Source organism: Rattus norvegicus, chromosome 1, assembly GCF_021556685.1.
Source record: "Rattus norvegicus strain SHRSP/BbbUtx chromosome 1, alternate assembly SHRSP_T2T, whole genome shotgun sequence".
Classification (NCBI taxonomy): Eukaryota; Metazoa; Chordata; class Mammalia; order Rodentia; family Muridae; genus Rattus; species Rattus norvegicus.
Genome location: NC_141534.1, coordinates 18,200,128 through 18,222,067, shown reverse-complemented (window position 1 = coordinate 18,222,067; position 21,940 = coordinate 18,200,128). Strand labels below are relative to the sequence as shown.

The following is a 21,940-nucleotide window of genomic DNA, read 5'->3' as shown; positions in this document are numbered from 1 at the left end:
GATAAATACTGTTGTCAATTGAGGTGTACATTTCCTTTAGATACTAAACCAAGGGCTGAACCAATAGACAGGAATTGTTAAAAGCTCACTGGTTTGAGAGAACCTCAAAGCCTTATGTTATGTTGTTTTTACAAGTTGGGTACTTAGAAGGGAGATATTACAAGAGACAGCAAGCAAGCTGCCCACACATGCCTTACCACACTCCCCTCTTCTGTTACCTTCTGATAATCTTCAGTTGATTAAAAATAACATAAAATGATCCTGGGTCTGCAGCCCCTACCTTGAGAGATGGGAGCTGGTGTCAGTAGCTTAGACTGTTGGCATCCTCTGTCCTTCTGTGTTTGCTCATCTTTACGTGTTCGGGGAGCTCGTCATGCGTAGTGGATGGCAGACAGGATCGCTCAGTGAATGAATGTCCAAGCGGGACACCACAAGCTCTGCTCTTTTTGTTTTTTTTTCTTTGTCCTTTATTGAAAATAGTCCTCCCCCCCGCCCCTGCAACATAATATATCCCATGGTTTGTTCTCCTTCTTTCAGTTTCTCCCCATGTCCCCTCCCATCTGGCCCAACCTCTGTCTATCTCTCATTAGCAAACAGTCTTCTAAGGAATAGTGATAAATTAAGATACAACAGAACTAAGACTTTGGAGTCAGACAAAACAAACAAACAAAAGGAAAAGAGCTGGAGAGAAGGCACAAGAAACAGAGACCCACTTGCTCACTCAGGAATCCTATTGATGCTATCCTGGAAGCCATAGTATCTCTATAGAAGACCTGTAGGATAAGATAGAAGAAAAGTCAGAAGGAAAAAAAATGTATAAATAACATAAGATTAAAAAATATAAGCGCAAGGCCCTGGGTTCGGTCCCCAGCTCCGAAAAAAAAAAAAAAACCAAAAAAAAAAAAATATGAGATAAAATGTAAGGGGAAAACAAAAGAACTGGTCTGACTGGGCAGCATGAGCTGAGGAACTTCTCCCAGAGATGCCCTGCGGCTCGTTTATTGGCTGTTTGCTGCTGGCCATGTCTGTTTAGCCAGGGTGGCTCCCTTGGAGGGAGGTAAACTCATGAGTTCCATTCGAGACAAATGGGATGGACTGCAAATTCTACACACACTCATACACACATGCGCATTTGCACAAATAGATCCCAACACACAATGCACACACCCCCACACACACAATGCCCACACATATACAAACACAAACACATACCACACAAATGCATCCAAGTATACACATCATACACATACACATATACACATGCACATGGACAAATGCACATGCACAGACACATACACAGATGCACACACATGCATATACACATGCACACACACACATAAACAAGTAAATAAAATATGCTTAAAAAGAGACTCCACTCTTGAAATTTTAGTTTTCAGTTAAGGTACTCTACAGAAGACCTTTTGGGATCTATCAGCAGAAATGGATGCCTTGCAGTGTTATTTAACTATTCAAGGGAAGTAATTATGTTTTCATGATTCTAAATTAGTGTATAAAATTATCTGTAATGGTCTCAAGGGAACGTCAGTTTATTATGTCAACAAAATTTTATGCTAGATAAAATGAGCTAAATACCCAATCCTGTCTTTCCCTAGGAGGCAAAGCAGTTACCTAGGACCCACTAATATTAGGTCGTCTCTTTCTGCCACACATTGACACTTATTTCCATCCCTGATTGTCAATAGGGTTCTAGTGGTCCAGCCATGAAGTATAGAGCATGAACCCTCACTGCCCCAAGTGACCTTGCATTTTACTAAAGGAGATAACAAAAGACGTTTACTTTTATAGGGATTGAGGAAGTGACTTGGTACCTATGGGTATTTGTTGCACAAGCTAGGACCTGAGTTTTAATCTTCAGCTTCCTTGCAGCCAACTTGACCACATACACAGCTATAGCTTTAGTGCAATGTGTACGGTGAGACAGGAGAGTTGCTAGGATTTTCTGAGAAACAGGTAGCTTTGGTTAAATGGATTTTTATAATAATCCTACTTTGAACAGAGCTTTCCATGGGCATTTTTCACTTTCTACCTACAAATGCTGCTTCTCCTACCGCAGTCATCACACTTAGATAGCCCATCACTCTCTTCTACTGTTATCATCTGATTCAGATATCCCAGCATCCTCTTCTACTGTAATCATCTGACTCAGATATCCCAGCATCCTTTTCTGCTGTAGTCATCACACTTAGATATCCCAGCATTCTCTTCTACTGTAATCACCTGACTCAGATATCCCAGCATCCTTTTCTGCTGTAGTCATCACACTTAGATATCTCAGCATCCTCTTCTACTGTAGTCATCACACTTAGATATCCCGGCATTCTCTGGGTAACCTTCAACGTACCAAGCCATCTTTCTCGTCAATTCATCAACTTATATTAAAGTTTGATTACATTGTCATTTTCATATGATTATAACATTATAAATAAATTGTTATTTTTATTGTGGCCAATTTTTGGGGGGTTGTTTAACCAACAAAAATGAAGCTAACAGGTTATACTACATGGTCCATTTTTGTCGATAATTCATCACAGCTCTCAGCTTCAGTTGGCCCTGTAATCACACTAGAAATCTTTTGTGCTTCATTGTTTTCTTCAGTTTTCTTCTCATTCTCCTTTTCTCTCTGGTGAATTCTAAACCCGAAATATTCTTCCTTTAAAAAAATACTGAGAAAATTAAGTTTCTCCTTTGCCCATACATCCTAAAGTACCTCTGAAATTGAACTGTCGGTCCCATCCAATGTTGTATCATTATCCATCTTCACCATGGTGTCCTCAAATATTTCCTATCAAGTTGAATCATCCCCATAACATATAGCCATGCTTAAGGATTTCTCACTCTTAACAACTCTTAACAAAACAAAACTTTCCTTTGAAGTCCTATGTTCTTAGACTTTTCATTTAATTCCTGTCTATTTACCCATGCTGCTTTTAGAAGGTTAACATCTTTTCTCTTTCTTCTTTGCTTCTGAGGTCATGGTACAGCATGGTTTCAGTTCCTCTGAACTGGATTTTGGCCCTCTGGCCTCAGGAGCATAGACTACAAGGTGCTTTCCATTCCCTTTTACCCAGTAGTTGAACAGGAGTGAACAGGATCGATTCTGATAGCTTCCCATTCCTTTCAGACCTTGACCTCTCCTTTCCTCCAAGGCAGATGTACATTTTCCTTTTACATCTTTTAGTTAATGCCATCTGTAACCTTGTGTTTTTCCACTCATCCATTTTGTTCCCAGAAACTCTGAGACTGGATATTTCATCAATAAATGCCAGTCCAAAAACTTTGTTGTTCCTCAGCTAGTTCATAGCTTAATTACCGTTTATTCTATTCTAATCACGCTTCATGGCTGATGACTTTGACCTCAGTTTCATGTGACCATCTTCTGTGTCTGGAGTGAGTCTCTGTCATACCCGGTTCTCTTCCCAGAAACCCCTCTCTTTGCTGGATGACCCGTCTTCTAATCCTGCCTCAGCTCATTGGCCAATAAACTTTTTTTTTGACAGATTAATGCTTCTGTACCATGTCCAAGACATAATTTCCACAGCATCTCTACCTATTTTTACCTCTTTCGGATCCCTGACCTTCTCACCCTCTTTTCCTCAGTGCCATCAGGGTAAACAGTGCAGGGAAAGAATGACGCTCCAAAAGCTCAGGCTTCGAGGGGTAAGAATGTTCAAATTCATGTGAATAATTGCAGTCGTGGGGAGTTGGAGCAGAATGATTTTACATTTGAGGCCATTCTGTGTCATATCGCTCCTTCGCGGTGAGTCTAGCCTATCTTGTAAGACATCTCAAAATGAAAATAAACTATGAATGTTCGTGTAATGAAGTTCAAATAATGAAGAGAAGTCAGCAATGCAATACTGATTTAAATTATTGAATATTATGGACGAAGATTGGCATGCATGCTTGAATGATTGGGCTTTGAAGGTCTCATGTGTGACGAGAGATACAAGAAGTAGGGGCTCCGCTGAGAACGTCCGTGGTGGGAGCCTGAGTCACACTCATGGATTTCAAGTGGCCAGCTTCGTCATTATTTCAGCCTGCCCCCTTTATAAATGAGGGCAGCGGTAATTACTACATCTTTTACAGTAGCACAGTTTCCTGTTTAAAAGTTCAAATCACAAAACCACAGATTTACGATTATAGGAGTAAAATGCCAGATTATTTTATACCCTTTGGAAATTGGCTGTATACTTCATGTTTCGAAGAGAGAGGATTGGGAGAAAATTTTATTTCCAAGCACTTGTCTTTAATATATGCTCCCCCACCCCCACACCCCTCCCATCCCCCGATATGGCTGCCATGGCGCTTTTCATATAGGAGTCTCTGTGGGCCAGGATCTGTCCTGTTCCATATGCGTTATTTCAGTTCATCCTTCACAAAGCTCTGAGGTAAATATTAATAGTTCCCACTATAAGAGAAGAAACCCAAGTTTAAATTTTATATGAGGTAAAGCTTTGTAAGTTAATTCATTTAAGTTTTTACATGGTTTGAAGTGATAATTAAAGAATGTGAACTCATATATATCTGACTCGGGAGCATGAACATTTACCATGAGGACATAGTGAAGGAAAATGAGGGGTGAGTTTTTCTCATTTCTCTAGTGCCTGTATCTTTCATGGCCTTTCGTACATTGTTTCATCGCTTTACTTAGACCAATCAGTCTTAGCAGGTCTCTTGCTTTATAAGTGGGATCAGAGGTGTCCAGGCGAAGAAGCTGTGTGTGTAGTCCCATATTTAGCCGATCACTTGAGTTACACGGGACAGCAAAGCGTCCACTAGATGCAAGCTGTCCGACACCAGATCCAGGACTCACGATGTGAGATCTTTTCTCCTCTTCATTAATCCCATTTGCCAGAGGATAAGATTGTCCTTGTTCTGTAGGGAATACCACTTTCTGCTCTCCCGCTTTAATTCAACTTCATTTATTTAGTTAATAATCCAGGAATGTTGCTGGATTAGCAGAAACTTGATTAGAATCATCACCTTCAGTATTTCAGGTAATGGAGTGGAGGAGAAACAGCCCAAAAGGCAGAACCCATGCACCCTGCCTCCGAGGACAGGTTCACACTGACATCTGGGGCGCCTTTCATTGCTCTCCTCTTCCTGGAAGCCCCCGTCAACCACTTGACACCCAGCATTAGCTCTGACCTGAAGATTAGCTTCAGCAGGCTACATAATTAAACTGCTGGGATTTGTTTCCCCTGACTGGACAGAAGAGCCTCGCAAGGTGAGGACTCTGTGAAGTGATTGCACTGATCCTGACTTTAGCAGTGAAGGAACAGGAGCTCAGAAATTTCTTGACGGCTTCTGTTAATGAGGCAAAGGCAACACTTAGTAGAGAAAATGAGGTCACTAGAAAGAAAACTTACCCTTTTCCCTTCTTTGATCAAGAGCCAATCATTTTGCCTTCCTTTGAATCCAGGCCTCAATTTATTGTCCCGAACAAACCTCAACTTAATTGAACAAATAAGTTTTCCTCAAGGGTACAGCAATCTTGTTTAAAGTCGCATTTACTGGGAAAGAGGGAAGTTAGAGAATTAAGAAGTTAACACTAAGTAAGATATGTCGAGAAGTTAAAATCCTTGAACTGAAATAGCTACAATGATTCGCTGTTTAGGGACATGTGCTTCGTTTATTAAAATATGTCTTAAGAAGCCAGCATTCTTATGTTTTCTTTGAATGCTTACTTTCCTTGAAGCATCATTCTCCCAGGATCTGATTTCACATATAGATACGATAATAGGGCACTCTCTGTACACTGCTGTTTAAACTTGATCACAAAAGCAATATTCTATACCTATAATGTGCATATTGTGGGTCTGGGGGTTTCTGATCTCTGCGACTTTCTGAAGAGTTGGACACCAGGAGAGTTTAAGGTTTAGCATGGGCTTTCTGTGCGGACAAGCCAGTCCTGTTTCCCAGTGGAACATTATTTACCCGTTCACATTCTGTTCTCTATTTCTCACCAAACCCTGTTCATGTCTCAGACTAACGGGGCTGTGACGATGTTCATAGTAAATACATTTGCTCCGAGGAACAATCGTGTGCCCGTGAGGACACCCTCCTGCCTTCACTCCCAAATCTATGTTCGTGATCAACTGTCTTTGTCTCCTGAAGCGTGTTTTCCCCTCCTCTAAGACCATACTGTCTTTCAGTTTCACTTTGTTCTAGTAGATCCTGTAGTCACAAACGACACAGTGGAAATAGAAAGGAGGGACCAGGAGAGTTTGTGGCCAGGGTGGATGAACTAAGAAGAACCACATATCCCTGTCTATTTTCCCCCAATTTTTATTGACTTTCGGCAGATGTAGGAATATGACAAAAGAATGGGGTTTCATGTTAAATACTGTCATTCTGCCGGATAATATCTCATTAGTGTGCTAGTGGAAATGAGTTATCTTTAAACAATTTTTAAGATCTTCAAAGGAAACTAAAGCCTAAATATTATTTAAACAAACCCCCTGGACTTCTTCCTATCAGGAAGTTATCTGATGAAGTTAATGTCAGTCCCCTTCAGGCTGCAGGGCCTGGTACAGTATGGCTTCCTCAGTCTCTGCCTCTTCTGAGCTCCTTTTAGAAAGGAAGTTGTAGAAGATTATGGAGACGCCTCACGTGATTGTAGGAGGAGTCATTGTAGGTTGCTTATTTTTTAGATAATATACTCCCATCCTTTCCTGGTCTTCTTTCTCGTTCTGAACACCCCCGTCTGACCGTCCTTCTTCTCCTTAGAAATCCTGGATCCTTTTATCATTAATTGTTTCTACATGGATATGTGAATATGCATACACATATATTCCTAAATAAGACATACACAGTCTCCATAATGCTTCTTGTATGAATGTTCAGGGCTATTTCTTGTTGGATAACCAACTTGCATACTTTCCCTGGATAAGACTCTTTCTTATCCTCTCTAAGTATTACTTGGATACCTATAGTTCTTTATATCAAGTTGATATACTGTGTGTGTGTATGTATGTATGTATGTATGTATGTATGTGTATGTATGTGTATGTATGTGTGTATATGTATTATGTATGTATGTACCTACCTACCCATGTATCATGTATGTATGTAAGTATGCATATATATGTATCTACAATCTATGTGCCTACTTACCTACCTGCCTGCTTCTAACACAGAAGCAGGCATGCACATGCATGAGAGTTTAGGACATTGCCTTTTATAAAGTCAGTATTTAATGAACTCTATCGCAGGTCTCACTAGAGACCCGTTTCTTCCCTCTCTACAGTAAGACTCTGATCTGGCCAAGGTTACCAAAGAACCACCAATGCCAAAACCAAGAGAGGTTTCTAAATGTCACTTTTATTGGACTTTGTTCTCTATCAGAAGTTATTTCCTTCAGTCTTTCAAAATCCAACCTCCCAAATTATCAGTTCGTTGTTTAGCTTTTATACAACCACCTCACGATCCATGGTTCTCACTGTCTCCCATCAGCTTGCACTGTTAGAAACATAGTCCCATCCCCAAGTTAACAACTTTTCCCATTATGAGGGAGAAACCATAGCTGGAGACCAGCAGATGGTGTTGGAAATCCTGTGGGCTCTCAGGCTTGTGTCTATTAGATGCACAGATACCTGCTGTGTTCTGGCTATTGTAACTCAGCTGATTTACCAGTCAGTGTTTTGCCAGTGCTGACCTGGCCGGACCTCCTGTGTTCTGTTTTTCCCTAGCCATCAGGTCTTGGTCCTGCTCTTGGATTTCCTGCTGGGTCCATTGTCAGCCATTCCAGTTCTTTCTTCTCTCCCCTCCCCTTCTCTTTCTTCCCTTCTCTCACTCTGCCATCTTGCCATCACCTTAGCTCTTAGCTCATTTCCTTCCAGTTAAGTTCTCTTCTTTTTAGACTCACCGATACCTCAGAGCTGTCCTCTGATAGCTAAGCACTCTCCCTTGCAGATGTCACAGGAAGTCACATTTGAAATAGTAAGATGTACTTGGTAACGGCCTTCTTCTTCGTGTTTGCATATTGCCCTTTATTACTGTCTGACTGTTCTTAGCCTTCAGCTGGTAGCCTGTGCTAAAAACCATTGATGTCACCGGTGTTTCTCCACACCTGCTGAGTCAGCATCTCGATCCTGTCTGTTTCACCATAGTTATTATCTTTTCCCTTTGGTTATCGTTTATATTGTCAAACCTACTAGAATCTGCCTGTCTGCTTCTTCTGGATTGTGTCCTACCTAATAACCATTTTTTTTGTCATTAGCCTCATTTTATATTACATTGTTACTTTAAACATAACATCCCATTGTATTACCTAAAGTGCTTTTCAGAATAATCCACAAATAATCTATTTAATTCCATGAATAAAGGAGTCAAATAAAACCTTGAATTGCTGAATGCTAAATCTGGGTTTTTTTTTCTTGTAAAATTGCTATATAAAACATTATTTTTAAAAAGACACGAGTGCAGTTTTGTTAAGCGTAATTGTGTGTGTGTGTGTGTGTGTGTGTGTGTGTGTGTGTGTGCATGCGCCCGCTCGTGTGTACAGGCCTCTATATTTTTCTCTGAGAATTGATAATTTGGGACTGTTGACATTTTAGTTTCCTGACCTACTGGTAAATTGTTATGAAATCTCAAAATACTTGATAGTACGTACTTAAGCATGTGGGAGCCATGTGAACTTAGTAGTTTAGTTACTATGTAAGCTCTGCTATGGTTACATGCAGAAGGCTTAAGAAATCAAAGTCTATATAAGATATCGTTAAAAGTTCCTAGTAGGAAAGGAAAATCGAATTTTCTTTTAGGGCGTTGTAACTGTCTTCTGCTGCAGACATCCTTTAAAGGCGACTGTGGTAAATGTGTTCCATTTCTCCTGACAGGTAATATTTGAAGCTGAAGTCTCAGGAGGGAGAAGTGGTTATATTGCCATCGACGACATCCAAGTCTTGAGTTATCCTTGCGGTAGGTTTCGATTAAGAGTTCTATTTTTCTGCATCCCTTTAACACGTGTCTCGGACTGGCAGAGGCCGTCGGTTGATTATTGCCTGGCCATTCTTGCTAGTTTTGTTGCTACCCCTAGTCTTCCTGGAAAGGAACACCAAAATGTTCAGTAAATTTTGAAATCACAGATTTTTCAGACTTCCCATTTCATGTGTGATAGCTGTCTTTCCTTTGTTTTCAATTAGCGGTAACAAAAACGTAAGTACACATCTAATTCCACTCGGACGTTTTACGCTGTTGAGGTATATTTTCTTTCTATCGTGGGGAAAAAGACAAGTGACAAGTCTGCGCTCAATAACAGAGCAAACGAAAGCTGTCTTGTCTCTGATCTGCTAAGTTTATACTGGGAAGAAGTAAAGAAAATGAAATGTACTCAACCCATTTGGAACTCAGGTCTACATTTTTTTATTATCATTCTAAATAACTGAGTCAGTCAGTATTGAATAAATAATATCAAAACAAGTCTGGCTTTATTGCCACCACTCTGTGAGGTCCTTGTAGGAGCACTCTTTGTTTCTCGGACTTCATACTTAAAATTGTATTTGATTCCATGCCCCCAAACAACTATTGCAATCATTCAGTAGGGTCAGGCAGAATTTTCAGAGAGCAGTTTAGACTTCCTTCATGATATGATTCCCCAGCAGAAAAATGTGATAGGTCCTGTGTGAGGGTACTTCGTGCTCCATAGTCCTCCTTGATGAGGATTCCTGAGGTCAGCATGCCAGGGCCAAGCCTTGTGCCTCAACTGAGCGGTTATATCATGTTGACAGTGACGAGTACACAGGCTGTCTCTTTTCTGGATAACCGCATCTCCGCTGGGGCCCGTGGGTTTGCGTTTCTGCTCTGTTTTGTGTACTGCTGGAGGAAGTCGTGTCAGGCAAAGATCACATTATTGATCCTGTGTGGTATACGCTCAGAAAGGTAGCAACCTGATCCTCCTCCAAGCTCCCGTTAGCCTAGTAAGCTTGTTTACTCCACAGTGCAACTGAACTTCATTTCTGTCCACCTTTCATGTCCTATGTGTCAGATAACAAAGAAATGATTTTGTGACCAAAGAAATTGCTGGTCATAAATTGGGCCGCACAGTAGCAGTTGCAGAGTGACAGGACTCTTGGAGATGTTTTTTATTTTTCATATTCACCGAGGCTTCACTTGGCCTGTGCATATTTTTCTTCAGCGGTAAACACTGATAGGGCTTCAGATTTAAAAGGAAATTTGTACGGAGTTGCGATTTGACAGTCAGATCACCCTTGTGACACTACATGACTACAGGCATCACTTTTGTTGGTCTGATAGTTCTTTGGGAACTTTCCCATAGCTATAAGCAAATAGGAAGAAAACATTTTTTTTAAATAAACAAAACGTCTCCTTCTCTAATGTACAGCAATTGAAGTTTGAAAAAGCGAAAGAATGGTCAGCTTGTGGGTTAATAGTTAAGTGGCTGCCAGAGTGTAGAAGCCTCGATGTGCATCCACTCTGTTTCCCATTAGACTCACCGTGTTGGCTTACTGTGACGTAATTGCTAATACTAGGCACCAGCCTACACTTGAGCAGCTATTAGAATATGCGTACCAGCAGGGCAGACGCACCCTGCATCAACCCATCTCTAAAAAGATGAGATACTATGTATGAGACATATTACGAAGGAAAACTGAGCGCGAGAGAGGAAACAGTGTGGTCTAGAAAAAAGGAACACCGAGTTCCTTCTGAATATTGATGTGAGTCAAAGGTAGGCGTATCAAGAACAATGTTCTTTTGTGAAATGCAGAATGGCATATCTTCTCTTGTGAACAAAACCATGTATCCCCCACCCCCCCCTTTTTTTTTTTACACAGATAAGTCTCCTCATTTCCTCCGCCTGGGTGATGTGGAGGTCAATGCAGGGCAGAATGCTACATTTCAGTGCATTGCTACAGGGAGAGATGCTGTACATAATAAGTTATGGCTGCAGGTAAGATCCCGTCAGCTGCTGCGCTAAGGGGCTCCCTTGGTCTAAACAATGCTGTATTGTTTGTAGTTGCGACTCTTTTCTCTTCTCCTGTTTCTGTCTCCTGCATGTGGGCAAGCTATTTGTATGAGTTCGTTTGGCTGATTGGAGATTCCAAACATACCCTTCACTTTTAAATACTCTGACTAAAAACGAGGGTAACCGATACTGGCATTGGTGTCTTAGCAACACTCAGTGATTCTCAAGCGTCCGGCTGAAACTCTAAAGAAAAATTCTCTGGATACCTTGAAGAAGCAGTAAAAAAATGAAAAATTTCTTAATAAATATTTTGAAACGTGAACTTCTAAGAAGATAATATCTACGTGGGGACTGTCAGACAGTCTTAAGATAAGAAATTACCGTGGGCATTTCCAGAGGGTGCGTGGAAGAGAAATGGACAGGTTCCTCTGCTTTTGTTTTGTTTTGTTTTTTTCTTTTATTTTTCTCTTTCTCTTTTTTAGAAGTTGATGTATAGGACTTGCTTGTTGTCTGCCATTTGATTCCTTATACATGTGGAATCCTCAATAAGTCCTTACCGAACTGATCGTGATTGACATAGATGTTGGAGAAATGTACATGCCATGAGGCTTTGAAAGAATCAGAGAAAAATCTGTTGAGCTTAGAATCGTTTTACCTTCAGAGAAAGTATTAAAGGTGTTGCTGTCACTGTTAGGTGCTGAGAGAGGGGCATGGTGGGAGGTGTATGCCAAGGGCATCCCTAAAACCAGAAGACCTGATCTGGGAAAGTTACCTCTTTAGCTGTTTAAAGGCAGTTGTAATAATATCTTTATCGCCTAGACTTGCATTTTGATTCTGTGTGTGTGGAGTTTACACACGCGTGTGTACGTAGGTAATGTGTAGATGCCCTGAGAGGTGGACGTTGGGTATCTTCTTCATTGTTCCTTACACTATTTTGAGAGGAGATCTCCCACTGAACCTGGGGATTTCACAGGAGGCTACATGGACTTGCTTGTGAGCTCCTGGTGTCACTTGCCTTTCCCTCTTCAGTGCCAGGCATGTGCTGCCCCAGCCACCAGTATGTTGGCGTTTCTCAGGCCTAAGAGGCAAGTTCTTTACCCATCTCTGACCTGTTGATTGTTTTCTTCTGTATCACAGTAAGGAAAAGGATTTAATTTGTTTAGAATTTAAATGCCCGAGAATCCCAGTAGATTTCTAAAAGACAAATCATTAAAGGTTAATGATTTTTTTTTCCTCTCCTCCTGTTAATTTTTCCTGTCTATAGTTAATTGGTAATTAGAATATTTGTTCCAGGGAGCATATTTTATAATGTTCAGTCTGTTTCGTGGACTAAATGCTGAACCCACTTTCTCATACTTTCAGTCTGTGAGTGCTTTAACATTATTTCAGACCTACTTTCTCACCATTTTTCCTGGTTTTCTATTTTTTGTTTGTTTGTTTGTTTTTTGTCCCCCCCCCTCCCAGTGGAAACATTGGTTGATATTTGGTCTTAGCTGCAAGACCAATAGCCCGTTCTTGGGGAAGCAGAAATGGCTCCGTTGCCAGCCACTGGTTTTCTGCTCTAGCATTTAATGTGACATTGTAATCAAAAGGGTTCTGTATCCACAGACACCAGCTGGCTTGTGGTGACAAAGCCTTTCTGGACTGCGCTGGTCTGAGTAGGCCCCAGAGAAAACACTGTTCATTTTTGTTGTTTCCTCTGCTGTGGATTGACTCATTTTATTATGGTCTTTTGAAATTTTCCTTCTGCCATTTTCTGAGCAGTGATGGTAGAAAAGCTCTCCGTTTGCTTTTCCCCTCCTTGGAGTCTTTGCATTGGCCATGGAAGGTGATTTTGTGTTTCTTTTCAACGTTGACATAGCTGTTGCATGGCTCCCTAGCCTGCACATTGCATGGTCTCCAGCCTGCACATTGCATGGTCTCCAGCCTGCACATTGCATGGTCTCCAGCCTGCACATTGCATGGTCTCCAGCACTGCACAAGTTTACTTTGCTACCTTTTTTCAATAATGCTGCATAAATTTTCATAATTTCTTCTCAAAAATTCTTCTTCATACTCAAAAAAGATATTAAAATGTATCATTTACTTAGTTTAGTGATATTTCCATAGACAACATTTTTAATTAAAAAATTACATGTGTGTTTAGGCTTTGTTTTTTTTTTGTTTGTTTGTTTGTTTGTTTTTTGAGATAGGATTTCATTATATTGCCTTGCTGTTCCTAAAACTCATTGTGTAGATCAGGCTAGCCTTGAACTCACTGAAATTTGCCTGCCTGGGCTCCCTAGGTGCTGGGTTTAAAGGCCTTCAAGGCTTGTTTTGCCTTTTTGTATACCTGTGGATCATATGCATACTTGGCTCCCTAGGATACCAGAAGAGGCATTCTCTGTGATTGGAGTTAACAGATAAATGTCAGCTGTTATCTGTGTTCTGCAAATTTAACCCAGGTTCTCAGAAAAAGCATTCTTAACCACTGAGCCATCTGTCCAGTCTCTGAAATAAAACATTTTCGTAGTGGTGATATATAGCAGTTAATCACATAGGACTGACTGTTCCTTACATTTATATGAGTCAACCAAAAATTGCTTATTGCTCCAAGAACTAATCTCTTTTTTTTTTTTTTTGCCAAAAGTAGTAAAAACACAAGTAAACAGGAAGAATTGTAACTTCACAGTGAACTCACTCATTGAAACAGATGGTAAATTATTTTCATTTCCTATAGAGAATAATGTGTGAGGGTTCCGGACATGAATTCTGACTGCATTTCAACCCCCTTGGAACCCAGTTAATTGTGATGGGCTCAGATTTCATTGTCCCGCCTGGGCCTCTATTTTCTTATCTAGAAAAGAAGATGTTTGGTGGAAACAAAAATCCCTTCTATCTATAAAATGTTAAATTAGGGCTTTATATTATTTGTGAGGGTGTGAAACATGGCCTTAATAACCTTCTTTTGTTTGATGGCATAATGTAAAAATTGTATGCTATTAGTTTCTTACAAAAAGAAACGGTCTCTTAAATTAACTTTCATTGTAAGAACAAGTGTTGAAAATGTCTGCCCAGAGTCCCAAGAAGGAATGTACTTGATTAGACTCAGTTAAAGGTTACATATTCTCTCACAGAAGAAGTGGAATAATAGTGGGACAGCTAGCTGTGCCCTACCGTGGGGCGGGCATAATAGTAAGAGATGGGCATCCTCCTGGGTCCTCCACACAATCATTTTGTAGTGTTTCAACTAGCAGAATGGCTTTATATGGGCTAAAGTAACAAGAGCTACAGCGACTTCCAGTACTCAATTTTGAAAGCAAAGCTACTTGCTACACCCCTCCCCAAAGGCATTTAACTGATTCCTCATCATAGATACCCTTTCCTGAGTTCCAGTATACAAGTACACCTGAGGCGTATGCTGCTCCTCTGTTTGTAGTTTGGAGGTTGTGATGCTCATTTCTGAGGCGTTTTATCATCTCAGTGGGATGCCTGTTAGGTGACTTGAGAGGCGATAGGGAAGGTAGGATGTTCAGAGATATTAAATTAACCTAGAACATCTTGCAGCTCTGCTCATGGTGGGTTTAGAAAGGATCTATGGGGTTATTTAGCTGATGTCTAAAGACACTTCTGCACTCTGGACATATAGAAAAACTTAAAAATGGACAGCTCAAACTGACCTCCTCGTCCACAGTGAATAAACCCACTGTCCATAATGCAGCGTGTAAGGAGCACTTTTAGAAATGGCTGACCGTCAACAGAATAGAAGCGTCATGAAATTGTGAGCATTTCTGGAAGACAGATTTTAAAATACATATTGTCATATGGTATACAATATAATTTAAGATATTGTGAAGGAGAGCTAGGCCTGTAAGGCCTGTCATCCTGTGTAAAGCTCTTTCCTCTTCTTCCACAAAGCCCAGGGAACTTGGGCTTAAGTGCTTAAGGCTTAAGTGCTTAACAGTTTTGGCAAATTATCAGCATTAACTTTTCTGTACATGTTTTTCATGTCCTAACTCTGTTAAGCTTTTAGTTGTATTTCTTTCTTTCTTTTTTTTTCTTTTCTTTTTTCTTTTTTCCGGAGCTGGGGACCGAACCCAGGGCCTTGCTCTTGCTAGGCAAGTGCTCTACCGCTGAGCTAAATCCCCAACCCCTTAGTTGTATTTCTAAGGAGCTCTAATTCTAGAAAATTGGTAGCTCACAACAAAAGGCTTGTGACCTAGGTTACAAGAATTTTACAAAATTTTACAAAATTTTACAAAATTCGTAGGCCATATATGCTGAAATAATTTTTTGACTATCTGCCTGTATTCCCGAGACAAGACAGGGAAGGTTCATGTAGGAAACTAATATGAGGATATGTCTTTTATAAATTGATGTTGTTCAGGTTTTTTCTTTTGTGCTATTTTTTTTTAAGAAATAAATATGTCGGTTAAAGTTATTGACAGCAAAGTCGTTAGGACTTGGGTTTATATAGCTCGGTTGGTAGTGTGGTCGCCTAAAATGAGCGAAACCCTGAGTCTTGGTATTCAATAAGCAAAGGCAAGAGGATTAGCAGTATCAGGTCGATCTAGGTTACCGTCTGCATAGGTTTAAGGGTGGCCTGGTATATGTGTCACTTTACTTCAAAAGGGCAAAGGGACTTTAACAGTCATCAACCAACATGCTGCCGGGGCATCTTTTCACCTATTGATTCAAGAGATATTACAGCATTTCTTAAGGTAGTAAGAGGTGTCCATAACCTGTTTATTCATCATGATTAAGAACTCAGGATTCTGGGAACCCTTAACAGAGTAAAATTTATCAAGAGGCCGGCTTGAATTCAAGCAATAGGAGACCATTGTGTTTAACAATGAGAAAGTGAACTGCTGGTGCATGTAACAGTACGCGCACCGTGCATTTTACATGTATGGAACCCCAGCAGTATATATTTTACACGTATGGAATGCTGCCACCATGTATTTTAAATAGGAGAAGATTAAAACGAATTTAGTACCTTATGATGACCTTTGCATTAACTTTTTGAAAATGAGGAATTAAAGTAATTGCCTTTTCATGATGTCTTTTAACGTTTGCTCATTTTGCCTGTATGTAGTTATATGTACACCATGCTTATGCTTGGTGTCCATGGAGGTCAGAGGAGGGCATTGCTTCTCTTGGAGCTGTAGTAACAGGCAGTTGTGAGCTACGTCCTTGGTGGTAGGAACCGAATCCAGGTCCCTTACATGAGCAACAATTGCCCTTAAATGTTGAGCCATTTCTCCAGCCCCAAATCCTGGTCTTGTATAGGAGATGTGACTGGACTGGGAGTGAACAACCTTCTGGGGTAGCATGTACATCTCAGAACGTAGATGGGATGCTGGGTCAGCTCCTGTAACCCAAAGGCTAACACCTGCTCAGTTCTACAGTTCTATCCATTTAAACTAAATAAACAAGAATGGGGAATATGGACAATACCATACTTGCTTCTCCCGTGCCCCACTTACTGACTGAACTCATCATCGCATTGATGGCAATGTCCCAAGCTTTGTCAATCCTGCCCCCTAAACTGATTTGGTTATGTTCCAAGGTCATTTGTAACCATTAATCTCACTAAGCTATAAAAGGGGGCTGTCCTTGGCGTTCTGAGGATACCTTATAATTTAGGTCTAGAGGAAGGTTGAAACGGGTCATCCTGCCATGAATAAGTAGCACCTTCTTTCATGAAGGTTCCAGCGTAAGTGGACAGCTACATGGCAAATCAAATAGAGCCCATTGCTGGAACATCTGTCAGGCCATATGCTTTGGCTTGAGGTTCTGTGCAAAACCTAAAATGCTAACGACTCCATCCATCATCCCAGAGCTTGGCAGGCATGCATCAGTGAATTGGGCAGAGAAACTCAGCAGTGGATTCATTGAATGGAGCGCAACGCGTGGGTAGGTTTGGTGGCACCATTTGTTTTGGTGAGTTGAAGCGAGGTTGTGTAGCAGACTGTCGTCAGAGCCATGGCAGTTGGGCCAATCTGTCAGTAATCACTACAGGCACTGGCCTGGTGCCTCTTCAGTGGGCCCTGCCAAAACCAGAGAGTCAGCCACCACTTTGCCCTTGGTGAGGCAGGGACGCTGCTAATGTGGTGCGATCCAGTGAGTTTCTCAGCCAAAGGAAATGCCGCTCCTTATGGAGCAACAGATAATTTAGGCAGTGGCTTGAGAGTAGCAACTGGAGAGTGAAATTAGTAAAATGAGATGCAAATTGCTTTGAAAAACAACTAGAGAGGGGCTGACCTCTTCTGAGTCCCAGCTGTTGCCAGCTGTGAGTCAGTACAAGCCAAGCGGTGGGTCTGAAACTTCCTGTCAGATGGCATTTAAAATGGCTGCTCTGTTGCCCCAACTGCCTCCCTCTACTGCACATGGATATCTACATGCAAGTGAGAATATGAAACACGAGCTTTAGAACACTAGGGGGGTCAGTGTGAAAAATCTTCACTGAGCAATTGTACGGCTGCCCACTCCAAAGGCCTGTTTGCCTGCAGCAATTCAAGCTCCTACGGCCAGAGCATCATCGAAGACTCCTTACCACCATCCGAGAGAGTAGTTGGAGTGTGTAGCATACCACATTTCTAGGGCCTTGACCGTTCGTGATACATTCTACTTCTTTTAGAGGAAATATCTTGAATTTTTACATTCATTACAATGAGAAAAGGAAAGCCTTCTGAAGAAACTAACCTACATCACAATAGTATAGCTTATATTACAGAATTCATCCAGAAGTAACACGAAGTGTATTTTTCAAAGCTAAGCTGATTAGATGTGTTGATTGCTGGTCAGTTCACATCGATTCTGTAAAAAGTGGGAAAGAGAAAAATGCATATTGAAAAGAGTCTGGAGGTCGGAAGTTTCAAACTTCTGACATTTGTAGATGATTGACTTTGTAAAATTCTTCAGATGCATCTGAAGTACTAGGATAACAAAAACTGCATTTAGTTATCAAGACAGAAAGTAAGTGTGAAAGCCTGATGTCAGGATGGTTAAAAGGATATAGGCTGATTCTGTTTCCTAGCTCCTGCCGATAAAGTATCAATGTATGTGCACGAGTTTCTGTAGAAGGATGGAGAGGCGTTTCGGTACGTGTCCAGGAGCAGCATATCTACATCGTGTGGTCACTTTCTCTTTAGTGTCTGTGCCAGGTTATACCCCCACCGACAGTGGTGGGTGCCTAAGGGTTCTCTTTCCCAGCATTCTCATAAGTCTTTGTTATCATTTGTTTTCTTGGTGATACTCGTTCTGGAAGTTTATGGAAAATGCAATGAGATATGTAAACTCTCAGCTTTTAAGGGTTAATACAAGCATGGTGTAATTTGCTCTTTAGACATCCCTGAATTACAGCACTCTGGTCGAGTTTTAAAGCTATGTGTTCAACCACATAAACTGATTTGAATTCTGAGCCCCGTGATTGTGGGCTGCCGAGACCTGAACAAGATGCTGGAAAGCGGTATCCAGAGCCTAGGGATTCAAGGCATGTTTCAGGCCATTCGTGGAGACCATTCACTGCTAAGGCTGAGTTTTTAGCTAGGGCCTTTTAACCTCAAGGGATGATTGGGACAGGGATCTTAGAGTACCCAATCATTTCAGAGAGGAAAGTAAGCACCAAAGACTCGAGTATTTTGGTGAGATCTTAAGAGAAACCTTGGCTCAGAGCTGGAAGTCAGCGCACACAGGACACCCAGAAGGGAAGATCTGTGGGTGACGGCTGTTGCCGCAGGGTCAGAAGACACAACACATGCATTCAGTTGAGGGAAGTGGGGCAGCCGTCTAAGAAGGATGTCACTGAGGGGTCACTGTGAGGAAAAGTGGTAAATGGGATGAATGACTAGGTAAGGACAGGCGCCTAGACAGAACTGGAGGAAGCAACAGCTGCTGCTGGCAGTGCTGACATCAGGCAATAAAGGACTCAGATTGGGAAGTGCAGTCAAATCGGAAAATCTGCGGGAGACACAGATTAAAGAAGATGAATGGTTTTGGATCCAGTGGGTAGCAATTAACAGATTTTGAGGAAATGCGACTGACTGCAGCACAATATAATTCTCCGAGCCTCAAGGTTTTACTTTTATACTCATTTTCTGGGCTTGAACTAACTGGTTGCTAGAACCATTGGTTACACTCATTCTTTTTCTACCTTTGTAATTGCACATAAATGGTCTTAAATAAGAGTGAAGGGAGAGACATTCTAATGGATTTTGGCTTCTATACCATAGGAAAGTTTGCTAAGACAGTTAGTTAAAGCCTTGGGCAGTCCTCATATTTGTCCGTTGGGAATGATTTTTTTGGAAAACTCCTGGTGCCTCTTTCTTCCTGGATGTTTCTGAATCGCTGGTCTCAGAACCAGGAGTTAGAATAGTTCAGATCTTGTCTTTCATAGTGTCCTAACTTCTTGTCACCTACCGTTGACCTAAGCTGATAGACAGACTCTATTTAATTCTGATTGTCGCTGTGGACTTTCTCATTAGACAATACTGATTCTTCTAAGCATCTCTGGCTTTACACTGAACCCTGTTCTGTGCAAGAGGCCTTGTACTTACTAGTAGCTATCACCTAATACAGCCTGTTGTTACCCCTTGGGCCATTTGACTATTATAGTTCACACATTGTATCCCGCCTTCATGTCTTTGTATAAAGCACCACGTTTGTAATGTTTGAATTAAATTCACTAGCCGTGGATCATGGTTCAAGAAGTCTGTCTTTGATATTTTAGCATCTTTAGATGTGTGTATGTGCTGGGAGCATTGGAAAGATTCATCGTATGTAAATTTTAGGGATACTACTCTTTTTGCATTTGATGATTTCTTAATGAAGGTCAGTACAGTGCATTTTTTGAATAGTTATATAACCTAGGTGAAATGTCTAAAATTAATCAGGTATTATAAATGAGCAACTTCCTTATCCCCTCCCAACATTTCTTCTTATCAAAGTCTGTAAATAATTATTGTTCTTTGCGTGAGGTTGAAGGCAGCGCCCATGCGATAGGTGTAGATGGGCCCTTTCAGAGTCAGCCACCTCACAACTTTCCCAATAAGCCAATGTGTTATGTATCATATCAGACTTGACAACACTTTTCCTCCTTCCCCTTGGGAAATTTTTATATTCGTTGATTTCATTTTTGGTTTCCTGTTTGTTGTACTTTTGTTTGTTTGTTTGTTTGTTTTTTTGTTGTTGTTGTTGGTGGTGGTGGTGATGGTTTTTTTTTAACCTAAAAATTGCTCATTTTTAACATTAGCATTCAAAGTAATATATTTCATTGTGCTATTTTCAAACATAATTCATCTTTGCTGATTCTCCCAATCTGAAAAGCAAATCGATAAGTAGATCTGATATTTATGAGATCACTTTATAATATGATAAAAATATACATAGTGGAAGCCAACCTAATTAAATATCATGACTCTGGTTTTGTGTGTTGGGGAGAGAAGGAGAGTGACAGACATAGAAAGAATGCTTACACACGTACTCGTGCAATCTAGGGCAGACTTCTGTTACTCAGTCACATCTCCAGCCCATCACTGTCATGACATTGAAATATGTCCCTGCTCACTGTAGTGCGGTTTTCGTGATTTAAAACAAATAAGCCCTTAAATCCTTATGTCTCTCCTCGCTCTCTTTCCTCACAGTTTACCTGAGTATGCTGTTGAGCAGTCTTAGACCTTTGCTAGTCTAATTTCTTAGTCTTTGTTTTGCCAATTATTTTCAGGTCAACATAGTTCCGTTTTCTCTGTATTTTCCAGGGATTTAGAAGCAGGCTGGGGTCAAATCTGATCCTTTGATCATAGTGTAAGTGGTGCCTGGTATGATAGCGAAAGGTACAAATGGTCCCATCTTTCCTTATTTTAGCATTGTTAGTCCTTAATACCTTTAATTCTTCCAGTTAAAAATCTTGTTTTTAACTTCATTTTTCACTTTATTTCTTTACTGTTTATTTTGTGATTTGCTCATTTTTTAGAAGAGCATTCAGAGTAATCTGTTTCATTAATGTTACTTTCACACATAAATTTTTGGATTCCCCATTTTCTTCTCTGTACCTCTGACCCTCTTGGTAACCCTTCCATGCCTCTCTGCTTTCATGTAAAACATGCCAGTCACATACCCTGCCATGGTCAATCTCGACTGCAGTTTGATGAGATCTGGAAGTTTCTACGAGATGCCCTTGAGCTCTTTGCTTCATTTGTTAGTTCTCAATATAGCAAGTTGATGCTTTGTCGTCCCCCAAAGCGGAATACTTCCGTTTCTTTCAGTGTTGTTACTAACGCCTAAATTTAAAAATTCGTCATGATCTCAGAATCCACCGGGTTCTATTTATCAGTCAGCAGCTAAGTCGTTTGTGGCCTCTGCGACTCCATATTATCTCCCGAGTCTTCCAACCGTGAACTCAGTAATCTTGTGAGTTTTTTTGCTTCTGGTTTTAGGGAGATAGTCTACTACAATTCCTGTCGATCAGGAATCAGTCTTTCTCCCATGGTGTCCTTCTTTGTGTTTTAATTGATAAAATGTATATCAAGGCAATAATCTATGTATTGGAGTGTTTCCCCTGCTAGACCGTAGACACAGACAGATGAGTGCACGCACATATTTAAAACCAAATATGTCCTCAGAATTCATATTAATTTTTCAAATTCAAGTCTAAAGATTTTTCACGTAATGTTTTCTCTACTGCATCTTATTTATTACCCATAGTTTTTGTATGCTTTTTGGGTTTATTTTGACACAAGTTCCAGTGTAGCTCAGGGTAGCCTAGACCTTTATTATTCCACTTCACAGTTGAGAATAGTCTTGAGGTCTCTCAGTGCTAGTCTCAGGCACCATTTCTTTGACATGTGGCTGCAGTCAATCCTTCATAGCCTGGATGCACTGCTACAATAGAGAAGGGATCAGTGTGCTCTAGGCATCACTCAGTATCCATCTTAAGTGACCCTGAGAGAGTCTACACAGTCATCTGGGGTCTGTAGGATAAAACAATGGTAGCCATTGAAAGATTCAGGCATTGGA

The 21,940-nt window shown here is 40.7% G+C and overlaps 1 protein-coding gene across 24 annotated transcripts in view; it reads left to right on the top strand.

The window, feature by feature from the left end:
• Positions 1 to 21,940, top strand: part of Ptprk (protein tyrosine phosphatase, receptor type, K) — a 499,334-nt gene that overhangs the window by 248,700 nt on the left and 228,694 nt on the right. For all 24 annotated transcript variants that reach the window (XM_087567119.1, XM_087567108.1, XM_087567090.1 and 21 more), the window contains 2 exon segments: positions 8,859 to 8,940; positions 10,815 to 10,930. In XM_087567119.1, the coding sequence (XP_087423245.1) occupies positions 8,859 to 8,940; positions 10,815 to 10,930 (198 nt within the window).